The 12683-nt window shown below is 48.6% G+C and overlaps 1 protein-coding gene across 1 annotated transcript in view; it reads left to right on the top strand.

Moving 5' to 3' along the window:
* Positions 1-12683, top strand: part of LOC135548976 (mucin-5AC-like) — a gene marked incomplete at its 5' end in the record, with an annotated part of 45342 nt that overhangs the window by 3683 nt on the left and 28976 nt on the right. Inside the window, 8 exons of the mRNA XM_064979048.1 lie at positions 372-503; positions 1922-2248; positions 2798-3150; positions 5127-5263; positions 7604-7783; positions 8543-8653; positions 8936-9054; positions 11756-12029. Of these exons, the coding sequence (XP_064835120.1) occupies positions 372-503; positions 1922-2248; positions 2798-3150; positions 5127-5263; positions 7604-7783; positions 8543-8653; positions 8936-9054; positions 11756-12029 (1633 nt within the window). The remainder of the gene's footprint in view (positions 1-371; positions 504-1921; positions 2249-2797; positions 3151-5126; positions 5264-7603; positions 7784-8542; positions 8654-8935; positions 9055-11755; positions 12030-12683) is intronic.

The following is a 12683-nucleotide window of genomic DNA, read 5'->3' on the forward strand; positions in this document are numbered from 1 at the left end:
TACAACTGTAGCTCCCACGACCAATCCACCTGCTGTACTTACTACAACAATCACAACTACAGCTCCTGATACAACAACTGTAACTTCTACGTCAACCACAGCTGCTGCATCTACGACAACCACAGCAGCTCTAACTACAACAATTGCTGCTCCAACGACCACTACAACTCTAGAACCTATTACAACAACCACTGCAGCTCCTGCTACAACAACTACAACTTCAGCTCCTACGACAACCACAACAACAGCACCTCCAACAACTGTAGCTCCCACGACAACTGCAGCTCCTACAACAGCTTTAGCATCTACGACAACCACTGCAGCCCTAACAACAACAAATGCTGTTCCTACGACCACTACAGCTCCAGAACCTATTACGACAACCAGTGCAGCTCCTGCTACAACAACTACAACTTCAGCTCCTACGACAACCACAACAACAGCACCTCCAACAACTGCTGCTCCTACGACCACTACAACTCCACAACCTACTACGACAACCAGTGCAGCTCCTACTACAACAACTGCTGTTCTAACGACCACAGTGACTGCAGCACCTTCTACAACACCGACAACTTCAGCTCCTACGACAACCACAACAACAGCACCTACAACAACTGTAGCTGCCACGACAACTGCAGCTCCTACAACAGCTATAGCATCTACGACAACCAATGCAGCCCTGACAACAACAACTGCTGTTCCTACGACCACTACAGCTCCAGAACCTATTACGACAACCACTGCAGCTCCTACTACAACATCTGCTGTTCTAAGACCACAGTGACTGCAACCACAACAACAACGACAACTTCAGCTCCTACGACAACCACAACAATAGCACCTACTACAAAACCTGCAGTTCCTACAAGCTCCCACGACCACTCCACCTGCTGTACTTACTACAACAATCACAACTACAGCTCCTGATACAACAACTGTAACTTCTCCCACGACAACCTACAGCAGCTGCATCTACGACAACCACATGCAGCTCTAACTACAACAACTGCTGCTCCAACGACCACTACAGCTCCAGAACCTATTACAACAACCACTGCAGCTCCTGCTACAACAACTACAACTTCAGCTCCTACGACAACCACAACAACAGCACCTCCAACAACTGTAGCTCCCACGACAACTGCAGCTCCTACAACAGCTTTAGCATCTACGACAACCACTGCAGCCCTAACAACAACAACTGCTGCTCCTACGACCACTACAGCTCCAGAACCTATTACGGCAACCACTGCAGCTCCTGCTACAACAACTACAACTTCAGCTCCGACAACAACCACAACAACAGCACCTCCAACAACTGCTGCTCCTACGACCACTGTAACTCCACAACCTACTACGACAACCAGTGCTAAGCTCCTACTACAACAACTGCTGTTCTAAACCACACTGCAGCACCTTCTACAATAACGACAACTTCAGCTCCTACGACAACCACAACAACAGCACCTCCAACAGCTGTAGCTCCCACGACAACTGCAGCTCTTACAACAGCTTTAGCATCTACGACAACCACTGCAGCCCTGACAACAACAACTGCTGTTCCTACGACCACTACAGCTCCAGAACCTATTACGACAACCACTGCAACTCCTACTACAACATCTGCTGTTCTAACGACCACAGTGACTGCAGCACCTTCTACAACAACGACAACTTCAGCTCCTACGACAACCACAACAATAGCACCTACTACAAAACCTGCAACAACTGTAGCTCCCACGACCACTCCACCTGCAGCTTACTACAACAATCACAACTACAGCTCCTGATACAACAACTGTAACTTCTACGTCAACCACAGCAGCTGCATCTACGACAACCACAGCAGCTCTAACTACAACAATTGCTGCTCCAACGACCACTACAACTCTAGAACCTATTACAACAACCACTGCAGCTCCTGCTACAACAACTACAACTTCAGCTCCTACGACAACCACAACAACAGCACCTCCAACAACTGTAGCTCCCACGACAACTGCAGCTCCTACAACAGCTTTAGCATCTACGACAACCACTGCAGCCCTAACAACAACAACTGCTGCTCCTACGACCACTACAGCTCCAGAACCTATTACGGCAACCACTGCAGCTCCTGCTACAACAACTACAACTTCAGCTCCGACAACAACCACAACAACAGCACCTCCAACAACTGCTGCTCCTACGACCACTGTAACTCCACAACCTACTACGACAACCAGTGCAGCTCCTACTACAACAACTGCTGTTCTAACGACCACAGTGACTGCAGCACCTTCTACAATAACGACAACTTCAGCTCCTACGACAACCACAACAACAGCACCTCCAACAGCTGTAGCTCCCACGACAACTGCAGCTCTTACAACAGCTTTAGCATCTACGACAACCACTGCAGACTTGACAACAACAACTGCTGTTCCTACGACCACTACAGCTCCAGAACCTATTACGACAACCACTGCAACTCCTACTACAACATCTGCTGTTCTAACGACCACAGTGACTGCAGCACCTTCTACAACAACTACAACTTCAGCTCCTACGACAACCACAACAATAGCACCTACTACAAAACCTGAAGTTCCTACAACTGTAGCTCCCACGACCAATCCACCTGCTGTACTTACTACAACAATCACAACTACAGCTCCTGATACAACAACTGTAACTTCTACGTCAACCACAGCTGCTGCATCTACGACAACCACAGCAGCTCTAACTACAACAATTGCTGCTCCAACGACCACTACAACTCTAGAACCTATTACAACAACCACTGCAGCTCCTGCTACAACAACTACAACTTCAGCTCCTACGACAACCACAACAACAGCACCTCCAACAACTGTAGCTCCCACGACAACTGCAGCTCCTACAACAGCTTTAGCATCTACGACAACCACTGCAGCCCTAACAACAACAACTGCTGCTCCTACGACCACTACAGCTCCAGAACCTATTACGGCAACCACTACAGCTCCTGCTACAACAACTACAACAACTACAACTTCAGCTCCGACAACAACCACAACAACAGCACCTCCGACAACTGCTGCTCCTACGACCACTACACTAACTCCACAACCTACTACGACAACCAGTGCAGCTCCTACTACAACAACTGCTGTTCTAACGACCACAGTGACTGCAGCACCTTCTACAATAACGACAACTTCAGCTCCTACGACAACCACAACAACAGCACCTACAACAACTGTAGCTGCAACGACAACTGCAGCTCCTACAACAGCTATAGCATCTACGACAACCAATGCAGCCCTAACAACAACAACTGCTGCTCCTACGACCACTACAGCTCCAGAACCTATTACGACAACCACTGCAGCTCCTGCTACAACAACTACAACTTCAGCTCCTACGACAACCACAACAACAGCACCTCCAACAGCTGTAGCTCCCACGACAACTGCAGCTCTTACAACAGCTTTAGCATCTATGACAACCACTGCAGCCCTGACAACAACAACTGCTGTTCCTACGACCACTACAGCTCCAGAACCTATTACGACAACCACTGCAGCTCCTGCTACAACAACTACAACTTCAGCTCCTACGACAACCACAACAACAGCACCTCCAACAGCTGTAGCTCCCACGACAACTGCAGCTCTTACAACAGCTTTAGCATCTACGACAACCACTGCAGCCTTGACAAAAACAACTGCTGTTCCTACGACCACTACAGCTCCAGAACCTATTACGACAACCACTGCAACTCCTACTACAACATCTGCTGTTCTAACGACCACAGTGACTGCAGCACCTTCTACAACAACGACAACTTCAGCTCCTACGACAACCACAACAATAGCACCTACTACAAAACCTGCAGTTCCTACAACTGTAGCTCCCACGACCAATCCACCTGCTGTACTTACTACAACAATCACAACTACAGCTCCTGATACAACAACTGTAACTTCTACGTCAACCACAGCTGCTGCATCTACGACAACCACAGCAGCTCTAACTACAACAATTGCTGCTCCAACGACCACTACAACTCTAGAACCTATTACAACAACCACTGCAGCTCCTGCTACAACAACCACAACTTCAGCTCCTACGACAACCACAACAACAGCACCTCCAACAACTGTAGCTCCCACGACAACTGCAGCTCCTACAACAGCTTTAGCATCTACGACAACCACTGCAGCCCTGACAACAACAACTGCTGTTCCTACGACCACTACAGCTCCAGAACCTATTACGACAACCACTGCAGCTCCTGCTACAACAACTACAACAACTACAACTTCAGCTCCGACAACAACCACAACAACAGCACCTCCGACAACTGCTGCTCCTACGACCACTGTAACTCCACAACCTACTACGACAACCAGTGCAGCTCCTACTACAACAACTGCTGTTCTAACGACCACAGTGACTGCAGCACCTTCTACAATAACGACAACTTCAGCTCCTACGACAACCACAACAACAGCACCTACAACAACTGTAGCTGCCACGACAACTGCAGCTCCTACAACAGCTATAGCATCTACGACAACCAATGCAGCCCTGACAACAACAACTGCTGCTCCTACGACCACTACAGCTCCAGAACCTACTACGACAACCACTGCAGCTCCTGCTACAACAACTACAACTTCAGCTCCTACGACAACCACAACAACAGCACCTCCAACAGCTGTAGCTCCCACGACAACTGCAGCTCTTACAACAGCTTTAGCATCTACGACAACCACTGCAGCCCTGACAACAACAACTGCTGTTCCTACGACCACTACAGCTCTAGACCCTATTACGACAACCACTGCAGCTCCTGCTACAACAACTACAACTTCAGCTCCTACGACAACCACAACAGAAGCACCTCCAACAACTGTAGCTCCCACGACAACTGCAGCTCCTACAACAGCTTTAGCATCTACGACAACCACTGCTGCCCTAACAACAACAACTGCTGCTCCTACAACCACTACAGCTCCAGAACCTATTACGGCAACCACTGCAGCTCCTGCTACAACAACTACAACTTCAGCTCCGACAACAACCACAACAACAGCACCTACAACAACTGCTGCTCCTACGACCACTGTAACTCCACAACCTACTACGACAACCAGTGCAGCTCCTACTACAACAACTGCTGTTCTAACGACCACAGTGACTGCAGCACCTTCTACAATAACGACAACTTCAGCACCTCCGACAACTGCTGCTCCTACGACCACTGTAACTCCACAACCTACTACGACAACCAGTGCAGCTCCTACTACAACAACTGCAGTTCTAACGACCACAGTGACTGCAGCACCTTCTACAATAACGACAACTTCAGCTCCTACGACAACCACAACAACAGCACCTACAACAACTGTAGCTGCCACGACAACTGCAGCTCCTACAACAGCTATAGCATCTACGACAACCAATGCAGCCCTGACAACAACAACTGCTGCTCCTACTACCACTACAGCTCCAGAACCTACTACGACAACCACTGCAGCTCCTGCTACAACAACTACAACTTCAGCTCCTACGACAACCACAACAACAGCACCTCCAACAGCTGTAGCTCCCACGACAACTGCAGCTCTTACAAAAGCTTTAGCATCTACGACAACCACTGCAGCCCTGACAACAACAACTGCTGTTCCTACGACCACTACAGCTCCAGAACCTATTACGACAACCACTGCAGCTCCTGCTACAACAACTACAACTTCAGCTCCTACGACAACCACAACAACAGCACCTCCAACAACTGTAGCTGCCACGACAACTGCAGCTCCTACAACAGCTTTAGCATCTACGACAACCACTGCAGCCCTAACAACAACAACTGCTGCTCCTATGACCACTACAGCTCCAGAACCTATTACGGCAACCACTGCAGCTCCTGCTACAACAACTACAACTTCAGCTCTGACAACAACCACAACAACAGCACCTACAACAACTGCTGCTCCTACGACCACTGTAACTCCACAACCTATTACGACAACCACTGCAGCACCTTCTACAATAACGACAACTTCAGCTCCTACGACAACCACAACAACAGCACCTCCAACAGCTGTAGCTGCCACGACAACTGCAGCTCCTACAACAGCTATAGCATCTACGACAACCAATGCAGCCCTAACAACAACAACTGCTGCTCCTACGACCACTACAGATCCAGAACTTACTACTACAACCACTGCAGCTCCTGCTACAACAACTACAACCTCAGCTCCTACGACAACCACAACAACAGTACCTCCAACAGCTGTAGCTCCGATGACAACTGCAGCTCTTACAACAGCTTTAGCATCTACGACAACCACTGCAGCCCTGACAACAACAACTGCTGTTCCTACGACCACTACAGCTCCAGAACATATTACGACAACCACTGCAGCTCCTGCTACAACAACTACAACTTCAGCTCCTACGACAACCACAACAACAGCACCTCCAACAGCTGTAGCTCCCACGACAACTGCAGCTCTTACAACAGCTTTAGCATCTACGACAACCACTGCAGACTTGACAAAAACAACTGCTGTTCCTACGACCACTACAGCTCCAGAACCTATTACGACAACCACTGCAACTCCTACTACAACATCTGCTGTTCTAACGACCACAGTGACTGCAGCACCTTCTACAACAACGACAACTTCAGCTCCTACGACAACCACAACAATAGCACCTACTACAAAACCTGCAGTTCCTACAACTGTAGCTCCCACGACCAATCCACCTGCTGTACTTACTACAACAATCACAACTACAGCTCCTGATACAACAACTGTAACTTCTACGTCAACCACAGCTGCTGCATCTACGACAACCACAGCAGCTCTAACTACAACAATTGCTGCTCCAACGACCACTACAACTCTAGAACCTATTACAACAACCACTGCAGCTCCTGCTACAACAACCACAACTTTAGCTCCTACGACAACCACAACAACAGCACCTCCAACAACTGTAGCTCCCACGACAACTGCAGCTCCTACAACAGCTTTAGCATCTACGACAACCACTGCAGCCCTAACAACAACTGCTGCTCCTACAACCACTACAGCTCCAGAACCTATTACGACAACCACTGCAGCTCCTGCTACAACAACTACAACAACTACAACTTCAGCTCCGACAACAACCACAACAACAGCACCTCCGACAACTGCTGCTCCTACGACCACTGTAACTCCACAACCTACTACGACAACCAGTGCAGCTCCTACTACAACAACTGCTGTTCTAACGACCACAGTGACTGCAGCACCTTCTACAATAACGACAACTTCAGCTCCTACGACAACCACAACAACAGCACCTACAACAACTGTAGCTGCCACGACAACTGCAGCTCCTACAACAGCTATAGCATCTACGACAACCAATGCAGCCCTGACAACAACAACTGCTGCTCCTACGACCACTACAGCTCCAGAACCTACTACGACAACCACTGCAGCTCCTGCTACAACAACTACAACTTCAGCTCCTACGACAACCACAACAACAGCACCTCCAACAGCTGTAGCTCCCACGACAACTGCAGCTCTTACAACAGCTTTAGCATCTACGACAACCACTGCAGCCCTAACAACAACAACTGCTGCTCCTACGACCACTACAGCTCCAGAACTTATTACGGCAACCACTGCAGCTCCTGCTACAACAACTACAACTTCAGCTCCGACAACAACCACAACAAGAGCACCTCCAACAACTGCTGCTCCTACAACCACTGTAACTTCACAACCTACTACGACAACCAGTGCAGCTCCTACTACAACAACTGCTGTTCTAACGACCACAGTGACTGCAGCACCTTCTACAATAACGACAACTTCAGCTCCTACGACAACCACAACAACAGCACCTCCAACAGCTGTAGCTCCCACGACAACTGCAGCTCTTACAACAGCTTTAGCATCTACGACAACCACTGCAGCCCTGACAACAACAACTGCTGTTCCTACGACCACTACAGCTCCAGAACCTATTACGACAACCACTGCAACTCCTACTACAACATCTGCTGTTCTAACGACCACAGTGACTGCAGCACCTTCTACAACAACGACAACTTCAGCTCCTACGACAACCACAACAATAGCACCTACTACAAAACCTGCAGTTCCTACAACTGTAGCTCCCACGACCACTCCACCTGCTGTACTTACTACAACAATCACAACTACAGCTCCTGATACAACAACTGTAACTTCTACGTCAACCACAGCAGCTGCATCTACGACAACCACAGCAGCTCTAACTACAACAATTGCTGCTCCAACGACCACTACAACTCTAGAACCTATTACAACAACCACTGCAGCTCCTGCTACAACAACTACAACTTCAGCTCCTACGACAACCACAACAACAGCACCTCCAACAACTGTAGCTCCCACGACAACTGCTGCTCCTACAACAGCTTTAGCATCTACGACAACCACTGCAGCCCTAACAACAACAACTGCTGCTCCTACGACCACTACAGCTCCAGAACCTATTACGGCAACCACTGCAGCTCCTGCTACAACAACTACAACTTCAGCTCCGACAACAACCACAACAACAGCACCTCCAACATCTGCTACTCCTACGACCACTGTAACTCCACAACCTACTACTTCAACCAGTGCAGCTCCTACTACAACAACTGCTGTTCTAATGACCACAGTGACTGCAGCACCTTCTACAATAATGACAACTTCAGCTCCTACGACAACCACAACAACAGCACCTACAACAACTGTAGCTGCCACGACAACTGCAGCTCCTACAACAGCTATAGCATCTACGACAACCAATGCAGCCCTAACAACAACAACTGCTGTTCCTACGACCACTACAGCTCCAGAACCTATTACGACAACCACTGCAACTCCTACTACAACATCTGCTGTTCTAACGACCACAGTGACTGCAGCACCTTCTACAACAACGACAACTTCAGCTCCTACGACAACCACAACAATAGCACCTACTACAAAACCTGCAGTTCCTACAACTGTAGCTCCCACGACCACTCCACCTGCTGTACTTACTACAACAATCACAACTACAGCTCCTGACACAACAACTGTAACTTCTACGTCAACCACAGCAGCTGCATCTCCGACAACCACAGCAGCTCTAACTACAACAATTGCTGCTCCAACGACCACTACAACTCTAGAACCTATTACAACAACCACTGCAGCTCCTGCTACAACAACTACAACTTCAGCTCCTACGACAACCACAACAACAGCACCTCCAACAACTGTAGCTCCCACGAAAACTGCTGCTCCTACAGCAGCTTTAGCATCTACGACAACCACTGCAGCCCTAACAACAACAACTGCTGCTCCTACGACCACTACAGCTCCAGAACCTATTACGGCAACCACTGCAGCTCCTGCTACAACAACTACAACTTCAGCTCCGACAACAACCACAACAAGAGCACCTCCAACATCTGCTACTCCTACGACCACTGTAACTCCACAACCTACTACTTCAACCAGTGCAGCTCCTACTACAACAACTGCTGTTCTAATGACCACAGTGACTGCAGCACCTTCTACAATAATGACAACTTCAGCTCCTACGACAACTACAACAACAGCACCTACAACAACTGTAGCTGCCACGACAACTGCAGCTCCTACAACAGCTATAGCATCTACGACAACCAATGCAAGCCTAACAACAACAACTGCTGCTCCTACGACCACTACAGCTCCAGAACCTATTACGACAACCACTGCAGCTCCTGCTACAACAACTACAACTTCAGCTCCTACGACAACCACAACAAGAGCACCTCCAACAGCTGTAGCTCCCACGACAACTGCAGCTCTTACAACTGCTTTAGCATCTACGACAACCACTGCAGCCCTGACAACAACAACTGCTGTTCCTACGACCACTACAGCTCCAGACCCTATTACGACAACCACTGCAGCTCCTGCTACAACAACTACAACTTCAGCTCCTACGACAACCACAACAGCAGCACCTCCAACAACTGTAGCTCCCACGACAACTGCAGCTCTTACAACAGCTTTAGCATCTACGACAACCACTGCAGCCCTAACAACAACAACTGCTGCTCCTACGACCACTACAGCTCCAGAACCTATTACGGCAACCACTGCAGCTCCTGCTACAACAACTACAACTTCAGCTCCGACAACAACCACAACAACAGCACCTACAACAACTGCTGCTCCTACGACCACTGTAACTCCACAACCTACTACGACAACCAGTGCAGCTCCTACTACAACAACTGCTGTTCTAACGACCACAGTGACTGCAGCACCTTCTACAATAACGACAACTTCAGCTCCTACGACAACCACAACAACAGCACCTCCAACAGCTGTAGCTCCCACGACAACTGCAGCTCTTACAACAGCTTTAGCATCTACGACAACCACTGCAGCCCTGACAACAACAACTGCTGTTCCTACGACCACTACAGCTCCAGAACCTATTACGACAACCACTGCAACTCCTACTACAACATCTGCTGTTCTAACGACCACAGTGACTGCAGCACCTTCTACAACAACGACAACTTCAGCTCCTACGACAACCACAACAATAGCACCTACTACAAAACCTGCAGTTCCTACAACTGTAGCTCCCACGACCACTCCACCTGCTTTACTTACTACAACAATCACAACTACAGCTCCTGATACAACAACTGTAACTTCTACGTCAACCACAGCAGCTGCATCTACGACAACCACAGCAGCTCTAACTACAACAATTGCTGCTCCAATGACCACTACAACTCTAGAACCTATTACAACAACCACTGCAGCTCCTGCTACAACAACTACAACTTCAGCTCCTACGACAACCACAACAACAGCACCTACAACAACTGTAGCTGCCACGACAACTGCAGCTCCTACAACAGCTTTAGCATCTACGGCAACCAATGCAGCCCTAACAACAACAGCTGCTGCTCCTACGACCACTACAGCTCCAGAACCTATTACAACAACCACTTCAGCTCCTGCTACAACAACTACAACTCCAGCTCATACGACAACCACAACAACAGCACCTACAACAACTGTAGCTGCCACGACAACTGCAGCTCCTACAACAGCTATAGCATCTACGACAACCACTGCAGCCCTGACAACAACAACTGCTGTTCCTACGACCACTACAGCTCCAGAACCTATTACGACAACCACTGCAACTCCAACTACAACAACTACAACTTCAGCTCCTACAACAACCACAACAACAGCACCTACAACAACTGTAGCTGCCATGACAACTGCAGCTCCTACAACAGCTATAGCATCTACAACAACCAATGCAGCCGTAACAACAACAACTGCTGCTCCTACGACCACTACAGCTCCAGAATCTATTACTGCAACCACTGCAGCTCCTGCTACAACAACTACAACAACTACAACTTCAGCTCCGACAACAACCACAACAACAGCACCTCCAACAACTGCTGCTCCTACGACCACTGTAACTCCACAATCTACTACGACAACCAGTGCAGCTCCTACTACAACAACTGCTGTTCTAACGACCACAGTGACTGCAGCACCTTCTACAATAACGACAACTTCAGCTCCTACGACAACCACAACAACAGCACCTACAACAACTGTAGCTGCCACGACAACTGCAGCTCCTACAAAAGCTATAGCATCTACTACAACCACTGCAGCCCTGACAACAACAACTGCTGTTCCTACGACCACTACAGCTCCAGAACCTATTACGACAACCACTGCAACTCCTACTACAACAACTACAACTTCAGCTCCTACGACAACCACAACAACAGCACCTACAACAACTGTAGCTATCATGACAACTGCAGCTCCTACAACAGCTATAGCATCTACAACAACCAATGCAGCCCTAACAACAACAACTGCTGCTCCTACGACCACTACAGCTCCAGAACCTATTACGACAACCACTGCAGTTCCTGCTACAACAACTACAACTTCAGCTCCTACGCCAACCACAACAACAGCACCTCCAACAGCTGTAGCTCCCACGGCAACTGCAGCTCCTACAACAGCTATAGCATCTACGACAACCAATGCAGCCCTAACAACAACAACTGCTGCTCCTACGACCACTACAGCTCCAGAACCTATTACGACAACCACTGCAGCACCTTCTACAATAATGACAACTTCAGCTCCTACGACAACCACAACAACAGCACCTACAAAAACTGTAGCTGCCACGACAACTGCAGCTCCTACAACAGCTATAGCATCTACGACAACCAATGCAGCCCTAACAACAACAACTGCTGCTCCTACGACCACTACAGCTCCAGAACCTATTACGACAACCACTGCAGCTCCTGCTACAACAACTACAACTTCAGCTCCTACGACAACCACAACAACAGCACCTCCAACAGCTGTAGCTCCCACGACAACTGCAGCTCTTACAACTGCTTTAGCATCTACGACAACCACTGTATCTCTGACAACAACAACTGCTGTTCCTACGACCACTACAGCTCCAGAACCTATTACGACAACCACTGCAACTCCTACTCCAACATCTGCTGTTCTAACGACCACAGTGACTACAGCACCTTCTACAACAACGACAACTTCAGCTCCTACGACAACCACAACAATAGCACCTACTACAAAACCTGCAGT

This window comes from Oncorhynchus masou, chromosome 12, assembly GCF_036934945.1.
Source record: "Oncorhynchus masou masou isolate Uvic2021 chromosome 12, UVic_Omas_1.1, whole genome shotgun sequence".
Taxonomy (NCBI): Eukaryota; Metazoa; Chordata; class Actinopteri; order Salmoniformes; family Salmonidae; genus Oncorhynchus; species Oncorhynchus masou.